Genomic DNA, 19,827 nt, shown 5'->3' on the forward strand with positions numbered 1-19,827 from the left:
TGAAAAAAAATCTTATAGATATGTAAAAATTGACTTCTAGTGAAGATTGACGCCATGCCGTGAATGTGATAAGAGATGTATAACCATTACCCTTTTCATTCGATGGTCGAAAGAAGAAGTATTATTTGTAAGCGAATTCAATAATGTCGGAAGGCGAATTCGGTACACTCTTTCCTTGAATTGAGACAACAGAAAGTGAGGGAGCCTCCTCAAGGCCATATTGAAATCTTGGTTATAAATTTATTTTATATTTTTTCGTTATAGCGCATAATTATTTTTCACAGGGAATCGAGATATCGATAGAGCAAACTCAATAATACAATTTAGAATGGAAGAAAAAGATAGTATAAAATTGATGGATCCACGTGTTATTATCCAACTTGTTCAAAGTCAAAAACCAAAGTGTAACACGTGTATACTCAAGTGGTCCAAACCCTAACTGCCACGACTATATATCACAAATTCCATATTTTCCCCAAAACCACCTGATTAGAAGAGAAAAATTTATATATTTCGGAAATAACCTTTTTATTTTTATAAGATAATGATAAAATTTATGTATATTTTATTCTTTTCTAATTTTACTAGTAGAATTTTTCTGAATATGCTGCTGTTGTTGTTATGAGTAATCACACAGAAGGTCAACATATTTGTTTGACATAAACAAAGGCAATTGATAATTTTTATAATAATTTTTGATTTTTGGAATAAATGGGGAGTGTTCATCAGATTATAGAGTTCTTGTACAAACAAATGTGGTTATCTGAAAATTATCATAAATACCGCAAATTCCCATCTCAAAATTATCTGCGCCTTAATTAATTTGATGAATATAATATAATAATAATAATAATACTCACAAACAAATCTGATTGAAAATTGCAAATTATGCGTATAGAATATTGAGATGGATAGTATTGTTTTGTCGCATTTGAGACAGTTGGTACCCGATGGCACCGTCCAACCCGTTTCTCTCTCGCAATCTTCGGATTAACCTCATCAACCGCCACGTGTCCCCTAATTTGAAAATGAAAGAGTAGGACAAAAACAAATAAAACCCCGGCCTATCTTTGTCCAATCACAAAAACTTAAAATTAACTGCCGTCTCCACCTTTATTCTTCTCTCTCTCGTTTTCGGCATTTCTCTTCCTAAGTCCAAGTAAGCACTCACCAAAATCTCCCCCAAATTTTTCTTCCATTTCTCCAATTTTTCTACTTCGATTACTTCTTTATGTTTAAAGCTTCGATCTATACAGTTCCGGTGATTTTCTGGCAGACTAGTGTGGATATATAAATTTAAGAGTATGTTGAAGAAGCTTGTCGAGAAGGCTTCTTTTGTTAAGAAGGTCAGTCATGATCTGTTTTAACTTCATTTTTTTTTTGGATTTTTTCCTTTCGATTAACTAACTTCAAATTCGAATTTCTGAAGAGTCTCAGAAATTAAAATTCATTATGTCATTGATCACAAGTGTTGATTTTGCATTTCCGATTTGTGTTAATCTTACTACTTTCTTCTAGTTTTCTGTTTCATTTCTAAGTTAATGGAACTGGATTTGTGTGTTAATATTAAAAAGAATGATTATTTTTTTTTGAAATCTGAATTGATTGATCTCGATAGTTGTGAAGCATGATGCGATCACGCAATATTAATGTTCAGCTTTACTCACTTTTGATTTTAGCGGTAAGATAAGAATATTACCTTTTCGGTTTCATTATTTAATTAATTCGACTTCATTTAGTAAAAAAAAAAAGTATAATTATGGAAAAGGAAGCTGGAGAGATGTTACTAGTTTAAGAATTTTTTGAAATTGATATTAGTGTCCACAATATCCTCTGTATCTACCATGAAAATATGAGGAACGAATCATTTACTTGGTGAGTTTTAGGAATCTGATTAAATGTGTGAAATGAAAACCGTTTCTATAATGATCCGATGCATTTAATTATGTCTGTTACTTTAGTTTCTATTTAATTTGGCTAGAAAATGTGATTAAATACAAGGTCTTCTAGAAGTTGCATTATGAAAAAGATTGTAGGATATGGACGTAAGAGTAAGACTGTGACAAAACACAATTATAGGCTATATTATACCCCCCCAAAAAAATGAATTAAGTGGTCTTTGTAGCAGAATGGACTGAGCAGAATAATAATGAGGGAGAAAGAGGCACGCAATCTTTTTAAAGTATCAACTACTATAGTCAGCTACTGGTCCTAAGAGTGACGCTCTTCTGCTTGCCTGAGGCCCATCAAATAGATGAAATTTCTACTTGTTCATTTTGAATTTTGTATGTATTTTAAAAAATAATAATTAAAAAATATTCTATCATATTTATTTTTAAATATTATAAAATAATTTGAGAATAAGTAATTAATATAAAAAAATATTTTTAATGTAATGTACAAAGAAAAATAAACGGACGGATAGGGTAGTTAATTAGAGCTACCAACCTCCGTACTTTCCCTTCTCATTTGGGAGAACCTATGATTTTAAGACACGTGTCGAGGGAATAATATCTGTCGGAGGAAAGGAAATAGAAGGAAATTTGTTAGTTTCTTGCTTAAATGAGATGCGTATTTGCCAGATGCACTCTTTAGCTCAGATTCCAGAGTCCACACGCAATTATGGACCTGTTTAAAGAGAAGTGGGCCATGGCCCTCGGCCCATGATTCCCTTCCGAGGTCCATGAACCTAAGAAACTGAAACATCTGGCAACTTTTTTTTTTATTATTAAGTTAGGATAAGAAAAACAGATGATCTTTTACTTTGCTGATTAAGGTTCTTATGAGAATCAAAATGCATCAAATCAAACATCTTTACTTTACTAATGAATTAAGTATTTAAATAGTAGAAGATTATCCTGTGAAACCTATGAGTTAAAGTTAGGAACTTGAAGTAACTTCAGTATTTTCTTTCATTTTTACTTGTTTACTATTTCAAAAATAGATTCTTTATTTTTAACATATCAAGAAAAGACGATTATTTTTTTTCCATATTTTATCTTTAACATTGCTTACTTATTTCCAAATTATTTTATAATATGAAATATCAATTAATAGGTTTAGTGCGATAAAATGGTCATGATAGATGACTAAATCGAACAGAGTGAATAGTTTCGTTAGTATTGCTAATTAATCTTGAGTTAACTGCAGCCTCGAGGAGATTTAGATGGTCTGAAACCTGATGACGTAAATCCCCGCTGTGTTTTTCATTATGGCATTCCATCAGGATCTGTGCTATCGGCTTATGACTCAATTCAAAAAATTGTTGCCCTTGCTACCAAGTAAGCTTCCTTTGAAACTGTTAACTGCTTGTGCAAATTGCTAATATGATCGATCATTGATTTATGTATAAAACAACTCTTCAACAACAATGTATTTGTTTCGTTATCCCTATGTAAGATTTTAAAAATTCTCAAAAGAATAGAGAGATGGAAATGAAGTGTCTGATCTATTGGCTCCCCTACATGTTTCTTTCTCTCCATTTTCTCAAGTTCCAACTTGAATGAGAGACGCCTATTATAATTAAGAAGTAAAGTTTGAAATTTAATTATCCAAGCAAGGTCCTAACCATAATTAATATAATAAATGTTTCCTTTATTTGCTTTTAATTTATTTTTTTGGCAAACCCACAATGTAAGCTAAATATTGTCTCATCCATAGAACTATTTGAAAAGACACTCTCTTTTTATATTTTATTATGAGGTCCTTTTTTATTTTTAACATATTTTTTCTTTGTGTACATGTACGAGTCATCTAATGCTTAGGGGGAATAATAAAACCAAATCTAAAAAAAAAAAAACATTATTTATTAAAAATCTGTGTAACGTTAAAAATAATAATTTTGCTATGACTCAGAGCTGAGGATAACTTAAGCAACAAAATAGCAACAAAAAATGTGTAAATTAAAAAAGAAGACCTCATAATAAGATAGGGAAGAAAATTAAATGTATTTATGAGTAAGATAATCTATATTACTTTAAAACTATACAAGTCATTAGAAATATTAATTGAATTTTTTGTCTTTCATTAAAACACTCTATATGAAACAAAATTGTCATTTATTATTTTCCTCAAATTATTATTTAATTATCATTAAAATAATTAATATTAAGGAGTCCAAAATATATGACAAGAAGAAAATATATTTTAAAAATTAGGGAATTCTTAAATATATGGTAAAAGACATTAAGTGAAATAATAATTAACGACTCCTAAAAAATATGATAAAAAATATATTTTCAACAAGATGCATCACAAAAGACAGAAACCAAAATAAAATCATGTTAGAAAAAATTAGAAATTTTGGCATCATAAAATGGCCTAAAATTTGGCACAAAAAAGTTGTGATGGCAATATTGCAATTTGCATGGACTAAAATTTAGCATAAAATAGTCCACATTTTATTTTTTAGTATCTAATAGCTCAAATATATCCCCTTTAAATATTTAGGATTGTCTTTTCAAATGTCGAGATCTTTTATGTTATTGTTACAAGTAAAAAACTCATTTATGACCTAATAATTTTTATCAGCTTATCTTAGAAATTCTAAAATGTATGGTAAAAAAAAATATATATATATATATATATATATATTAAACAAGATGTGTCACAAAAAATAGAAAGTAAAATAATAATACGTTAGAAAAAATTAAAAATTTTGCTGTCATAACTTAACCTAAAATTCGACATAAAAAAAAACAACCACATTTCACTTTTATCTAATAGCTCAACATGTTTTTAAAAAAATTGTGATGGCAATATAACGTGAAAGCAAATTTGGCATAAAATTGTCCACATCACTAAACTATAGTAGAGTATTAAATTGAAGGGAAGCTCATGACCTCATCCATAAAATTGAAGTGCTATTCTATTTCTATCTCATTCTTTCTCGGACCATTGAAGTGTCCTCAAGCATTTTTTTTTACTAATAAACCCTCCTCCTTGGCTTTCTACCATTGATCTTCAATCAAAGAAAATCCTACATATATTAGAATGTTGATGAGCACACTCTTCAACTCCATTGACCCCTTTCATCTCAAAACCTCTTCTTTTTTCCCAAATTCACTTTCCACTAATCTCACTTTATCCTTCAGACCCAATTCCCCAATTGCCGCCCCTCGTAGACCCATTAAATGGCACATCAGTGCTTGTGCAGCTGGTCAAGAAATCGATATGGAAAGAACCAAACAAGGATTATACACAGCAAAGCCTAAGAAAGTTGTAATCTTGTGGGACTTAGACAACAAACCACCACGAGGCCCACCGTACGAGGCTGCCATGTCGCTGAAAAGGGTAGCACAATGTTTTGGGGAAGTTGTGGATATGTCTGCATATGCTAATCGCCATGCTTTCATACATCTTCCTCAATGGGTTGTTGAAGAAAGGCGTGAAAGACGACATCTTGATGTTCTTGAACGTAAAGGGGTTGTAACCCCATCTGAACCTTACATATGTTCTGTATGTGGACGAAAATGTAAGACCCATATGGATTTAAAGAAGCATTTTAAGCAGTTACACGAAAGGGAAAGGGAAAAAAAGCTTAGTCGAATGAGGTCACTAAAAGGCAAGAAAAGACAGAGATTTAAAGAGAGGTTTGTTGTTGGTAATTATAAGTATATAGAGGCTGCTAAGAGTTTGATAACACCCAAAGTGGGTTATGGTTTAGCATCTGAATTGAGAAGAGCTGGAGTTTATGTAAAGACTGTGGCAGATAAGCCACAGGCAGCAGATTGGGCATTGAAAAAGCAAATGCAGCATTCAATGAGTAGAGGGATTGATTGGTTGTTTTTGATTTCTGATGATTCAGATTTTTGTGATATGTTGAGGAGGGCAAAGGAAGCAAATTTGGGAACAGTAGTTGTTGGGGATTGGGACAGGGCATTGGGGAGGCATGCTGATTTATGGGTTCCATGGAATGGGGTAGAAAATGGAGAGATAACAGAGAAGGATTTAGTGTTGAAGAGTGAGAGGAGGAGGGAGTCTTGGGATAGAAGTAATGCACGGTTTTCTGTAAGTGAGTTCAATGGTGGGATAAGAGAGGAGGGTACTAGTTTAGGAAGTTTGATGGATGACATTGTTGAGAAGTTGGAGTCTTCTGGCACGAGGATTTCAGCTTTCTCCGAAGGGGAGGAGGATGAAGAACTGGATGAGGATGACTGGCTTCGAGCAAGATCAGATCAATTAGGTGATGATGAATATAATACAGAGAACTTCATAGTCAGCGACGAAGAGGAAGGGGACTACTTCTTGGACAGTGAGGACGAAGATACAGGTGAGATTTTATAAAGTGCTGAACTGCTGATGAAAGCAATAAGACAAACAACAGTTTGGCATTGGTTTGTCGAAAGATTTATGCGAATTGATTGAGATAAAGCGTATGCTCTGTGAAAATGAGGTTTTATGAAAGGTGGCTAAAGCAATTTGACATATTGACCAAGTCTGTCTTTGTCAGTTAAGCTATCTTAGAGTATGTGAGGTAACACAGATGTAATCTGACCTTTGATAATGAAAATATTGCTTTGAAAGTTTACAGTGGTTGTATTCCTTTCACAAAATTTCTACAAGGTCATGTTGTGCTTCTTAGCTTAGGGGAACATTGTCACATATTTGAATATAATACACGACTAATTCCATTTTTGGGATTCCCTTCAAATTTCTTTTGGAGCTCTTCTTTATCTGTGATATTTCCATCTGATATGCTCTGAGTTATTACTTTTATTTCTCTTTGATGTGTATGTTAATATTAGCTGTTTGGAGTCGCTCTTTCGAACCTCTTTTTTACCTGCTCTTTTTTTTGAGACAGTCAAGTTTCAGTCCACTTCAGTTCTTCTAGATATTGGATGCGGGAATTTCTGCTGCATTCAGTTCTGCTCTGTGGGTTGGTGAATAAATATGCCAGATAAATGAGTGAATGAGGAAGTCGTTTTAAGTAATTGAATTCTTTGTTTTTCTCGTTTTTATTAAACTAACTGTTGCCGTCAATGTCAGTATATATCCTCAGTTTTGTGTGAAAAAATTGCTTCCAATAATAACATCAATTGCTACTAGCTGAGAGAAGTAATAGAAAAGAAAGAATAGTTAATAAGTAGTCATGCTCTATGATATTGGCAATAAAACTGAGGATGAAAGGAGCAGTAAGTGAAGATGTTTCTCATAGCATATGCCAACGAACAACCTAATGGAGTACGGCACCGGTTTTTATTTGTAGAAATGAGAGAATACATAGCTGAGATCCACTTAACAATATGCATCAATTTGCACTGGAGGGCTAATGTTTTCTTTCATGGGTAGGAGTAACCATTAAATATCTTGACAAGCTGCAAGATACTTTATATTTCTATATAATTATGTGATGCCATCATTTTCTAAAATGAGGTTTGTGGAATGGGCAAGTTATGAATGGTTTAGAGGAGGAATGTTTGCTAAATCTGAAGCAAATTAGATATGTTGATGTTGTAGTCCTATTGGAGAAAGTATCTATTACTCATTTAGGCTTCCATTGGCAACATTTATAACTTGTAAGATGAAACTTGCAGTCATGCTATGAAGCCAAAAGAAGATGAAACGTTGAGTTGCTTTTTTGTTTTCTATGTTACAATTTGAATTGGACCTTTTTTGCTAGTTTGGATGAAGATTCATGTCAAATTTAAGAGAAAGTTGTAGAAAAGACAGATTATGTAGCTTAACTGCTAATTTCAGTACGACTTTTGACAATGTAAGGAGCAGGTAATTTGGACACTAAGGAGTCGTTTGGTAGGATGTATTCTAAAAATAATATATAACTTGGTATTGTTTAATACTTTTTTTGGTAGTGTTTTCAACGTATATATAACTAATACAATTTATTCAATATTATAGGGTGTATAACTAATACATAGCAAGCTTTGGTATTAGCAATATGCCAATATCAGGGTTATTAATACATGGATAAGCTTGGTTAAAGACAGAGCTACCTTAATACACCAAACCAAACTGTTCTTTTGATAATTTTTAGAATCTAATGTAGGAAATGACGAAACAAGGATATGCTAAAGGTACTTGATTATATGCTGAGGTGCTGCTTTATATAAAAATAAATGATTATATCAACAGTTTGCATAAACAGTTCCAAGGAAGCTGTATATGCATCAGGGCTTATGATTTAATGAAGTTTGTTATTCAACCTTCTTTATATCATGCCAAATTATCTCTAGTCTCCAGAGCCGCTGCCAATATGATCTCTTTCTTATGTTCCAAAGATACACGAGTTCTGAAAGCTACTGATTTCAAAAATAAAATAAAACTACATGAGTCTTCTGTTCTTATCATCTGCTCTACTAACTAATTAAAGTGGTTTGATTCTGCTTCTAAATCATGCTGATATGATTCTCTTAGACAGTGCAGTAGGTGTATCTAGAGAACCAAAAAGTAGATAATGAGATACAATAAAGAAAAGATGAAATGCATGTTGTGCCCTTGGATCTGAACAGGATATCTAAACTCGAGAATCAGATGGCAAGGAACACTTGGTAGATAGATGGCCTGTTTTTCCCATTACATCCCATCAGTTGGGTTCCTTTGGCTATCTAACTTACCAACAGGACACAAATTATGGGGTTTGTCATAGCCACTTGTCCTCACATCCGTGGGGGAGGTGTATTAGCCGCTATACTGCTAGGGGGCAGTCTAGTGTCCGAAGGATTGGAGTTACAACTTTTCACATCTATTTTTCTTCAGGGTGTCAACTGGCCCTTTTAAAGGGGAGATTAATGCTCATGAGAAAATGTTTTTTAGTGACACTAATAAAAATCAATCCTATGATTCAAGGTGTTGAAATGTTCAAGTTTATGTATAATATGCAGAGATGGACGGATCAAATTATTTGGCAAAGATAGCACACAAGCTCTGTTGGTATCGTCAGATACTGTGTCAAGCAAATTTTTGCAGGTATGCATCTTCCGAATCCTGCAAAGAAATTTCTTCATTGAAATAGGCGCTAATACCATGATCACGCATCTTATAAAACTGATCTCTGATGAAAATGCTTAGTTGCAAGTTTATGCTGATCTATTGTTTTGGTCTTGCAGTTTATGGAGAACCAAGGCCTCCTCATTAACATAAACCCCAATAACCGAATAGAGGCAAGTTATTTGATGAAGTTCCTTTAGCATACACATACACTACAAGCAGTACCATTGTAGTTTCTAGTTGGAGTTTCCTTTATTGCAACTCAAAAGTTCAACTTTCTAGGCTAGACATCCCTTCATGAGTGTGGCATGGCTGTGTGGGGAAACTAATAATTTGATTACTTGCCCATCATTAGGTCTGGGATGTAGAACAAAGGTATTTGTGCAATGTTCATGACATCGACCGGGATATCACATCTTTTACACTCATACAGCACACTCCCTACCTGTAAGTGTGTCTAAGGTACATCTAGGTTAAGCTGATTTGTATGGAAGAAGATGTGAACCTGTGATTCATTGTGCTGTCAACAGGTATCTTGGAGACTCATCAGGACATGTTTCAGTTATGAAGGTAGTTAAAGAACCCTGTAATATGGAGAAAATGAAATATTGTGTCCCTCTTTCAGCATCTCATGGTGAGACCAATTCCTATTTACACCTGTTGCTTATTCGTTGTTCAGTTTTCACTGATGCTTAAAGTCTACTGTTCTTTACTCGTGACACAAAGTTGCTTGATAGGTTCTCATAGTTGTTTGTGATCATTAATGCTCGTAACTTGGTTCAGGGGTTTGTAGATGAATTTCTGCATGTAACTGTTTAAATCTATTTGTTTCAAAACATAAGTGACTTCCAGTGTACTGAAGTGTTTGTGGATGGATTTACGCATGTAACTGTTTAAATTTATCTGTTTCAAAATATAAGTGACTTCTAGTCTACCGAAGTATTTGTATTCCGAAACATCTAACTGTTGATTGAAGTTGACATAAGGAACAACGGAAAAACTTTTTATAGCTAATTCAAAGGTTATTCCTTGAAAATTGAAAAAAAAGAAGTAAAAGAGAACTGTTAAACAGATGGTTCAGTCATTATTCCATGCATATGTCCTTAATACATACCACCCCATGTTGGCCTGACAACATGATCCTCATTCAGGCCTATCAAATGAAGTTTCCGGGGACACTGCTGTAGCCCATATACTACCTCAACCTGCTGCTGAAAGTAAGAGGTAATTTTTACGCTATTTTTTCTCAGTTTCTAAAGACCAGATAAAAGAATTCAATCCTGTACCTCAACCTACTGCTTTTTGTGCTTTGATTATTTCGTTATCTATTTATCTACTTTTAATATTCTTGTCTGACCTTTTTTTTTATGCTTCTATTGAGCCGAGGGTCTTTCGGAAACAGCCGTCCTACATTGGTAGGAGTCAGGTCTGCGTACACTTTACCCTCCCCAGACCCTACGATGTGGGATTTCACTGGGTTGTTGTTGTTGTTGTTGTAATCCTGTACATATTCTGGTACAGGCTTACTGCTTCTTTTAATTCAATAAAATTCGTACTTATCTATCTTTCAATCAATGTCACCTAAAAGAACATAAGAGGCAAACTTTGTTCTTATTAATAGATCACTCTCTTCTTTGCTGGAGATTTTCGTTTCATAACTCTTAGGGGCCGTTTGGTTGCTGTATAAGATACATCTTATTCATGTATAAAAAGTTGTATTTGTTTTACTATGTTTGGTAGAAATTAAGTTATGCAAGTAGAAGGTGGAATAAGTTATGTGGGTGTTAGTTATACATGTATTAAAATAATAAATTACACATTTACCCCAATTGATTTATTTTAAATCTTTTTTTATTGAGAATTGAGCCGAGGGTCTTTCGTAAACAGTCTCTCTATTTCCATGAGGTAGTGATAAGGTCTGCGTATACTCTAACCTCCCCACACCCCACTTTGTGGGATTTCACTAGGTATGTTGTTGTTGTTGTTATTGAGAACTTTACATAAATATTTTGTTTTCCTAACTATTTTTGTTTCTTATTTCTTTTAATATACGGACAAATTCCTATTTCTTTCCGTTTTAAATCCAAATGTAAATATTTTATTAATATTACAAATTGGATTGTATATATTTTGAGCATATGCTAATCATATATTAGCACTATATATTATTAAATATATTCCTCATATTTAATTAGCATGTATTATATTTTGTTTAGGACGTGAATTTATACATAATTTATATATTTGATATACTAAAAATGTATAAACAATATATGCAACATATTGATAGAATATTTACATTATATAAAATAGGATATTTGAAATATATTAATGGTATTTTATTTTTATAAGCTATAAACATAAAAATAAAATAGCAAAAAAAAAAAAAACAGAATTCCCACTTAAGTATAGAGGGAGAATTCCTTTTACTTTATTTTTTATTCAAAAAGTGGGAGAATTTATACTATTTGCTTACTTATTTATTTGTAAATAATATATATTAACTTGCAACAAATTCAATATTCAATAGTTAATAATTCATGTATTGTAATCTCTACATAACTAAATCAGACCTACATAACTAATACTTGCATAACTAAACCCTGCATAACTCTAACCAATAACCAAACGGCTCCTTATTGTAAGAGGGTCTACCGGAAACAATCTCTCTGCCCCACAAGGGTAGGGGTAAGGTCTGCGTACATCCTACCATCCCCAGACCCCACTTGTGGGAATACACTAGATATGTTATTGTTGTTGTTAACTCTTACTTTAAGAGAAATTCTGCTGCTGTGAATAAATTTTCTAGTACCCAAAATATGATCATAATTGATAGAAACTCTAAATGTAGATTGTAGAGTTTACTACTCAGCATATCTTATTTTAAATATAATTTAATCCATGCACATCCAAATGTTACAAAAGTAGGTTCAGAAGTTCACTTTGTGAAATGTAGGGGATAGCTGAGCTTATTAAAGTTATACTTACCAGGCATGAAATGAGGCAATATTGATAACTTTATCTGTTGAATTTCCCTCGTACTGTATCATGTTGCAACTGAATGTTCTTTTACAGACCAAAGGTTTATTATTGTTTGTATGTTAGTTAACCATCATGAAAAAAACTTTATTTGATGCAGGGTGGCTATAGTTTACAAAGATGGTGTTATAACACTATGGTCAATTCGAGAAAGTAAAGCAATCTTTATGACCGGGGGGAGTCCTCTGCAATCTATGGGTCATGAGACAAAAAAAGCAACCACAGCATGTTGGTGCTGTCCTTATGGAAGTAAACTAGTTGTTGGATACAGCAACGGAGAGATATTCATCTGGAGTATTCCAGCTACTTCAAATTCAAACATAGATCAAGAACTTGAGGAAGTGCCTTGTGGAACTCAAAGTGCCCCTATTTGTAAACTGAATCTTGGATATAAGTTGGACAAAATTCCTATAGCAAAATTAATATGGGTCTATGCAGAAGGCAAAGCAAGTCGATTATATGCTATGGGCTCCCCTGATTGTCAAGCAGCAAACTTGCTACAGGTTACTTTTTTATTTTTTGGCTACTTATATGTGTGTTTATTTTGTTCTGTGACTTTGCTTTTCTCGATGAATTCAGAGTTCAGACTTCAGTCCTCTTACATAGAAGTAGCTTCTATTTAGCTTAGACACTGTTAGTTTATTATTGTTGCAAATCACTCACCACGTGGTTTTCTTTTTTAATCTGTTACAATTAGTTATGCATTAGTCCTGGTTTTTCTCACGTTATTTTCAATAGTAGTCACAAAATAAGGCTACTTCAGCTTTTATTAGAACAACATTAAGTTAGGTTTTTGTATTGGATTTCTCTCCTATGTTCATACATTAGGCCTGCTTTCCATTGAAATATGATTTGTCATTTGGCAGGTAGTTCTACTAAATGAGCACACTGAATCTCGCACAATTAAGTTGGGACTTCACCCTCCTGAGTCTTGTCTGGACATGGAGATTATATCAAGCTTCCCTACATTGAGAAAGAACATTAACAATTCATTACTTTTGGTATCAAAGTCTGGCCAAATTTACACATATGATGATTCTTTAATTGAAAGGTACCTAATACAGTACCAGTCTAGGTCACCACCATCACTTCCAAGGGAAGTGAAGGTGAAGCTCCCACTTGTTGATTCAAGCATCACCATTGCAAAATTCATAGTAAACAATCCTTACATGTTGTTTTCCATGGATCAGGTGTGTAAACTTTTCTTGATCTGATACCATTTTACTTCTACAATTGTTCTTTTTCAAACGCTATAATTAACAACATACTTTTGTGGTTATGCAGGACTATAGTAGCCTGATAAAAGATAGCATACCTCTTTTTCCATTTGAGAGGGGACAAAAAGATGGAACTGGGTCAAATTCAACTCAATTTTCTAAGGCCAAAAATGTATTCTTAAGTGGTCACAGTAATGGAGCCATAAACTTATGGGATGTCTCGTGCCCAAATCCACTTCCTATTGTGTCACTAACTCAGCAGGTAATCTTGAAATCCATTTTCTCTTTCTTGTTAGTCAACCACGACTTGTCAAACAACCTTGTCGCTGCGGAACCATTACTTATATTTGATAGGTTACAAAGGTGTCTTTGTCAGGAAAAGTAACATGTATCCTTCAGTTTTCTAGTCATGATAAAGCATGTTTAATGTCTCAACAACCTTACTTTTTTCAGTTGGATATGCAAACAGTTAGTACAAAAATTAGCAATTTACAATCAATTCAATAATGTTAGCCTATCCATCATATTAATGTTTAGCTTCTTCTGTTTATTACCTTCCAAATTTACTATAACTTTTACTCTGCAGAGTGAGGACAACCTTTCCTTAAGTGGCGTACCCTTAACGGCATTGTGTCTTACCTCTGAATTACATATCCTCATTTCTGGTGATCAAAGTGGAACGGTAAACTCTGTCTATTAGGGATTTACCAAAATGAAGAAATTTTCTGCATTCTGAGGGTCTTAATTCTTGTATACTTGTCGTGCAGGTACGCATCTATAAGTTCAAAACTGAGTTTTTTGCCCCAGATACTAGTTTTCTGTCCTTTCAAGGTATGTAGCATGAATGTCAGGAAAACTTTGAGAATTTGATCTTACATCTTATATTATTAATGGCTTTGATCTGATCTCTTAAAACATAAACATACCCTTTCTTTGTTTTATGTAAGCAAATGTTTCAAGAATCAGCAAAAAGAATGAATTGTTGACTTATTCACCCAACTCCAGTAGGTTCAAAGAAAGGAAGCAACCCAATCCAGAGCATTAAGCTTGTTAAGGTTAATGGAGCTGTACTTTCTATAAGTACCAGTGAGGATTCTAAGTATTTTGCTGTTGGTTCTGACCAAGGATATGTAAGCTTCTGCTCTTTTTTTTCCTCCAGCTATACATCATTCATTTTAATCCTTTAGGTTTTCAATCACTTCAATACTGCACCCTTCTCCTTCCAACACAAATGTTGGTCTCAATCATTTGGGAATAATGCCACTACAGTAAGTTTGTAGGTTATGTGCAGAACGTGAACTGTATATCTCAGAATTTTTGGTTAAATGCTATTGTTAATTCTGTGTAATATGGTGGTTCTCTAGTAAGGATGAGCCTCAAAGCTTTTAACTGGAAAGCAGCTTGGTTTTACACTCATTTTATAAGGCTCGAGTAATTCTGAGTTTCTAACAAGTATCCTAACTGAATTTGTTCGGACCCTTGAAATACAAAGTTCCCAGTGACCTGTTTTCCTGTGATTGTATAAGGGGAAGAATGTGACATATTGAAGATGCTTTTCAAGTCAACTGTTTATATTAAAAGATTGAGTGCTTGAAATCCCATGATTTGTGGTATGCAGGTGGTATTAATTGATTCCGACAGCAAAACCATACTGTATCAAACACATATTGCCAGTGAACTCTGTGCAGGTGTCATCTCTATTCAGTTCAACACGTGTAGCTTGCATGGATTTGACAAGAATATCTTAGTGGTAGCGACTAAGGATTCATCAGTCTTGGCCGTTGAGACAGAAACAGGAAATATACTAAGCCCTTCCAGTGTTCATCCAAAGAAACCTTCCAGAGCTTTATTTATGCAGATTTTGGGTACTTCGCCATTATCTATAGAATCTGTTCATTTTCTCGGAGAAGCTTCTCATGAACACTTAAAACTAACCAAGATTCATGTATTTTCCTTTTCTCTACATTTGGTGCAGATGGACAAGAACTGTCCAGTCGAGGATTAAGCATTTCAGATGGTATAGACATGATTAAGGGGAATTTGGATAATATTGCATCAAAGCAACCATTAGTATTGATCTGTTCTGAAAAATCTGTGTATGTCTATTCCTTATTACATATTATTCAGGTAAGTGTCTATTTGTCTTGTGGGCTTATATAAAACTAGCATACTATCCATCTCAGTGTGTGTTCTCTTTGCTTGAAATATATTCAGGGTATTAAGAAAGTATACTACAAAAAGAAGTTCCATTCCTCTCTGTGTTGCTGGGCATCAACATTTGACATGCCTGAGGCCGGCCTTATGCTTCTTTTCTCAAATGGAAAGATTGAGATTAGGTGATGTTTCTTCTATGGTGTGACCAAATATATATGAGAATTATTCTGCTCCGTAATATTTTCACGAACTACTCCTTTATTGTTGATTCTGTCGTGGATCGTACAAGTTTTTACTGGATTAGAAATGTTTGCTCTTGGTTCTAGTTCAAAAGCATACTATGGCATACTAGATACTAGATATCTAAACCATTGATCTTGTCTCGGGGACAAGAATACAATTTTTAAAAACATGTAGATTTTGCCTCTTCAAAAGAGCTTATAAACTTTCTATCGTATCCTTTTCTGAAGTCCTGTAGGGTAAGCTATAAAGTGCATTTAAATGTAAAATATGAGTGCCAATAGAGACTTACATCGTCGTGACGTAGAGGTATGTTCTGCATAGTGGTGGTTAGACCAACTTTCTTATATGGGGTGAAGTGTTGGTCAGTCAAGAACTCCCATGTCTAGAATATATGGGAGTAACAAAGGTTAGGATGTTGAAATGGATGTGTTGGCATACCCGGAGGAATAAGATTAGGAATGATGACATTAGGGCCAAGGTGGGAGTGGCTCCCGTGGAGGATAAGATGCGGGAAGTGAGGTTGAGGTGGTTCAGGCATGTGAAGAGGATCCAGATGACTCGGTAAGGAGGTGTGAGAGGTTGGCCGTACTGGGCTTGAGGAGGGCTAGATGTAGGCCTAATAATTATCGAGATGAGGTGATTAAGCAGGACACGGTACAACTTCATCTCACCATGGACATGACCTTTGATAGGAAGGCGTGGAGGTCGATAATTAAGGTAGAAGGTTCGTAGGTAGTCGATCGTATTGCTATCTATCCCATTCCCAGAGTAATAGTATTATACTTGTTATTTTTTTAGCCTCGATTATTGCATGATGTTGTTGTTTCTGCTTGTTGCTACTACCTTCTTTTACATCTTTCTTTGAGTCGAGGGTCTATCGAAAACAGTCTCTATACCTTTTCAAGATAGAGGTAAGGTCTGCGTATACTCTACCCTTCCCAGGACCCCACGCGTGAGATTAGACTGGGTTTGTTGTTGTTGTTGTTGTGAGTGCACACTAAAAGCTTGTGGGTGTCTAAATTGCACTTGTTTTTCTCCCTCAGTTCCTTTGTTATATATTTTCACTGAAGGGGGGAAATTATATACATCCTGCTGAATATAGTCTGTAAAACTTCAGGTCTCTTCCAGAGTTGTCCCTTTTAAAGGAAACTTCAGTTAGAGGCCTCGAACTTTCGCCTCCAAAGGCAAACGCCATAGCTGACCATTCAGTATGCGCATCAAAAACTGGTGAACTCATAGTGGTATTGCACCGACACTGTAGGCTTTATCTGTTTTTAACAAGTTTGTATACCCTTAGTTCTGACTTGAACTCCAAAAATTATTTGACTAGGTTGACAGGGATCAAGAAATGTTCTTCGTCTCAGTTTCCTTGCAAAATGACACCTTCAGGTGACAAATGTTTCAGCAACCAAATCTTCTTCTTTTTTTTTCATTTGACAGTCCTACTTTCTTCTTGGCTTATTCCATATGCATATTCCTATGGAGGAAAAATCGAACATAGTTGCACCCCCCACAGACTTCAATTATTTTATAAGAAATACATTATAGCCTGCAATTCATAGTATTGCTGCATGATAGGTTCCTGGACTTTGCTTCCCAAGTTTTCGATAGAGATCTAGTGGTTGAACCAGGGCAGATCTCTGTACCCATCATCCAAAAAGAAAAGAAAAAGGTAGGGGTTCTCCAAACTCAAAAATTTTAACTTAAACCTTCAGTTCATTATTAAATAATTTCTTTTACTTTGACTATAGGGAATTTTTGGATCTGTTTTCAAAGATTCCAAGGGAAATAAGGCAAACAGTGTGCCTGACACCGGAGTTGAAAATGCAAGAGTAGGTATTGAAGAGATGTCCACAATATTTTCAGCTGACAACTTTCCATCACTCACACACAGCGAAGAGAAGTTAGGCCGGAATGAAAAGGATGCTGACTTGAATATAGGTATTGTTTGTCTCTTGTTGTCCCTTTTTTCATCATTTACTTCTTCCATCAAACAGAAATACCTTGCAATGACATGACAAGGGCCTACATAGTGCTCTTCTCAGACTGAACTGAAAACCAGACGTAGAAGGAAATGGAAGTGGGAACAGTAAACAAATAAGAACCTAAAAGAGTTACAATTTAACTTTCTGAACTTTTTTTTCATATTTTCATGAAATGTTCTGGTTGATGAAAGTCTAGAGAATATTACATTAGAGTTGCTAATAGTTTTCCCATTGAGAAGATCCATTTTTGCTTTTCAAACTATACAACTACCCGCTGCTAACTTTCTGTCTTCCCTTAAAGATGACATTGAAATTGAAGATCCAGGAGAGAAACAGAAGGGAAATCCAATGGTAGCAGCACTAAACAAGCAGAACCTTACAAATACATTTCAGGCTCTGAAAGGTAAGTTATTAGAGTGAAGAAATTGATAATTATCAACTCTTTCAGCTTTCAACTGTGTAATGATAATGCAGTTTCACGAGTCTACATTCACCAGTTATTAGGTTCTCCCATCGGTATTTTATCTGGCTTTTTTAATATGCTTATAGTGTTATTAACAATTTCAGCTTTCAACTAAGTAATATTAATGTCGTCTCATAAGTCTCCTTTCACCAGTTATTCGGTTTTCCCATCTGTCTTTTAGATGGCTTTTCTACTACACTTAATAACGGTGCTGAATGACCAGTAGTTCGACATCATTTTCACATTTTCATTTAGAAATCATTGTTCTTCTTTTTACAGGAAAGTTTATGCCTGTGAAGGTCAAAAACGATAAAGCCCCGATAAATGATGCACCACAAGATGACAAGGCAGATACTGTTGGTCAAATTAAGAAAAGATATGGGTATACTGCTTCTGCTGTAAGTTCTCTTTCCTGCATTCACAGTCTATTTGGGTCGAGGAAGGGGAAGCAAGGGCATTAAACGTGTGATGTCTTCTTGAAAAGAGAAGTGAAAAAGCTATGTTTGTTGAGAAATAAACAACTTTTATCACTTGGCATCCTCTTTTACTTCCTAATGGTTGGGGCAGTCAGCCATTAACCCCTAACGATCATCCTTATTTCAATTATTTTAGTAACTTGACTGAGATGATTGCAGGAACCCACTGCTGCAGAGGCAGCAAAGTCAAAGCTCAGTGAAAATCTGAAGAAGTTGCAGGTACTATTATGGTGGTTCTCATTACTCATAGTAGACATATTTTCAAAACTATTTTTACCCTACATGATTTTGTACGGCGAAAGGGAACATTGCTTATAAATTTGAAAGGGCTGCTTGTCTATGTTTTGGCTTATCTAATAGAAGAAGCAAAACAGAGAACGTACTGAGGTTTTGTGAATTTGTATGTGCAGGGCATCAACATTAGAAGTGCTCAGATGCAGGACCAAGCCAAGTCATTTTCTTCCATGGCTAAAGAGGTGTTGCGATTTTCTGGAAATGATAAAGCAAATGCGTGATTGCTTCTCTCCACACAATGTTTTGCTGGAAATGTATAGTACATTGCTATTCTGAGTATTTTGCTGAATATCTATTTATTCCTTTTTATGGGACTTGGAGCTTGAGATTTGCTATTCTTCTATTTATTATATGTAAATGGCACACAACGGTTGATATGATTCTTTCACAGAATGATAGTGTTGTTAGAAGAATGGACACTGGACAGTGTTTCCTATTATGAAGTTATGTAGATGCCTCTGTAGAACGTTGCATATATATAAATTAAAGTTTATTAATGCATTCAGACTTGCAACTCAATACAAATTTATGCATTTAGACAAATTTGCATCTAATTTCATGTTAATGTTAAAATTGCCGTAGTTTACTTTATGCACTGACATTGTAAAAAGAGGACACCTAGTAAGAGATGAACATATCTGTATATAAGCCTTGGACAGTCTAGTTAGGATTCAGATTTTATGAATTTTATTTTATCGGATGTCACCATTCTCTGAGGACATGGATGGAGAAGGTAATAGTTGAGACCTGAAGGCTTTTAAGAAATCATTTTGCTAAAGTTGTCATTTTCTTTCCCCCAAATTCCCCATGTTCATCTTGATAGTTTAAATCAGGATGTACATTTAACTAGAATTGACGATGTTAAAGGATTTAATAAATTTCTTCAACGCTCGACTGAACATCAGAAGTAGGTGATGATAAGTCACTACACATGGCTCGTAATTTCATCACCATCCAGGAAAGATAGTTCTCTTATATAACAATCATTTGGATGGAAATGGACAATCAAA

At 34.4% G+C, this 19,827-nt stretch overlaps 2 protein-coding genes across 4 annotated transcripts; both read left to right on the forward strand.

Moving 5' to 3' along the window:
• The first annotated feature begins 1,087 nt into the window (after positions 1–1,087).
• Positions 1,088–19,322, forward strand: LOC129875273 (uncharacterized). 3 transcript variants are annotated; one of them, XM_055950725.1, is made up of 25 exons: positions 1,088–1,159; positions 1,257–1,346; positions 3,151–3,281; positions 8,841–8,925; positions 9,066–9,119; positions 9,302–9,393; positions 9,477–9,580; positions 10,098–10,170; positions 12,086–12,488; positions 12,852–13,175; positions 13,270–13,464; positions 13,789–13,884; positions 13,970–14,033; positions 14,208–14,332; positions 14,821–15,067; positions 15,178–15,329; positions 15,417–15,538; positions 16,717–16,840; positions 16,930–16,988; positions 17,178–17,271; positions 17,351–17,540; positions 17,886–17,987; positions 18,327–18,445; positions 18,683–18,742; positions 18,934–19,322. In XM_055950725.1, the coding sequence occupies exons 2-25, from the start codon at positions 1,305–1,307 to the stop codon at positions 19,036–19,038; spliced, it is 3,162 nt and encodes a 1,053-aa protein (XP_055806700.1). In that variant the 5' UTR covers positions 1,088–1,159; positions 1,257–1,304; the 3' UTR covers positions 19,039–19,322. The 3 variants fall into 3 exon arrangements, with proteins under 3 accessions (XP_055806700.1, XP_055806699.1, XP_055806701.1); XM_055950724.1 differs by having other exon boundaries at positions 1,092–1,346; XM_055950726.1 differs by having other exon boundaries at positions 1,094–1,346; positions 14,211–14,332.
• On the forward strand, positions 4,733–6,652 carry LOC129875274 (uncharacterized). Its single transcript, XM_055950727.1, has one exon. It carries the CDS (start codon positions 4,993–4,995, stop codon positions 6,283–6,285), a length of 1,293 nt encoding a protein of 430 aa, XP_055806702.1. The 5' UTR covers positions 4,733–4,992; the 3' UTR covers positions 6,286–6,652.
• Positions 19,323–19,827: the final 505 nt, after the last annotated feature.

This window comes from Solanum dulcamara, chromosome 11, assembly GCF_947179165.1.
Source record: "Solanum dulcamara chromosome 11, daSolDulc1.2, whole genome shotgun sequence".
Taxonomy (NCBI): Eukaryota; Viridiplantae; Streptophyta; class Magnoliopsida; order Solanales; family Solanaceae; genus Solanum; species Solanum dulcamara.

Excerpts from the sequence above, each read along its gene's own strand:
- LOC129875273 (XM_055950725.1), top strand. The coding sequence starts at position 1,305 with ATGTTGAAGAAGCTTGTCGAGAAGGCTTCTTTTGTTAAGAAG. Across the intron at positions 14,034-14,207 it reads TAGTTTTCTGTCCTTTCAAG|TAGGTTCAAAGAAAGGAAGC; the intron begins GTATGTAGCATG and ends ACCCAACTCCAG. Across the intron at positions 16,841-16,929 it reads AAACTGGTGAACTCATAGTG|GTTGACAGGGATCAAGAAAT; the intron begins GTATTGCACCGA and ends TTATTTGACTAG.
- LOC129875274 (XM_055950727.1), top strand. The coding sequence starts at position 4,993 with ATGTTGATGAGCACACTCTTCAACTCCATTGACCCCTTTCATCTCAAA.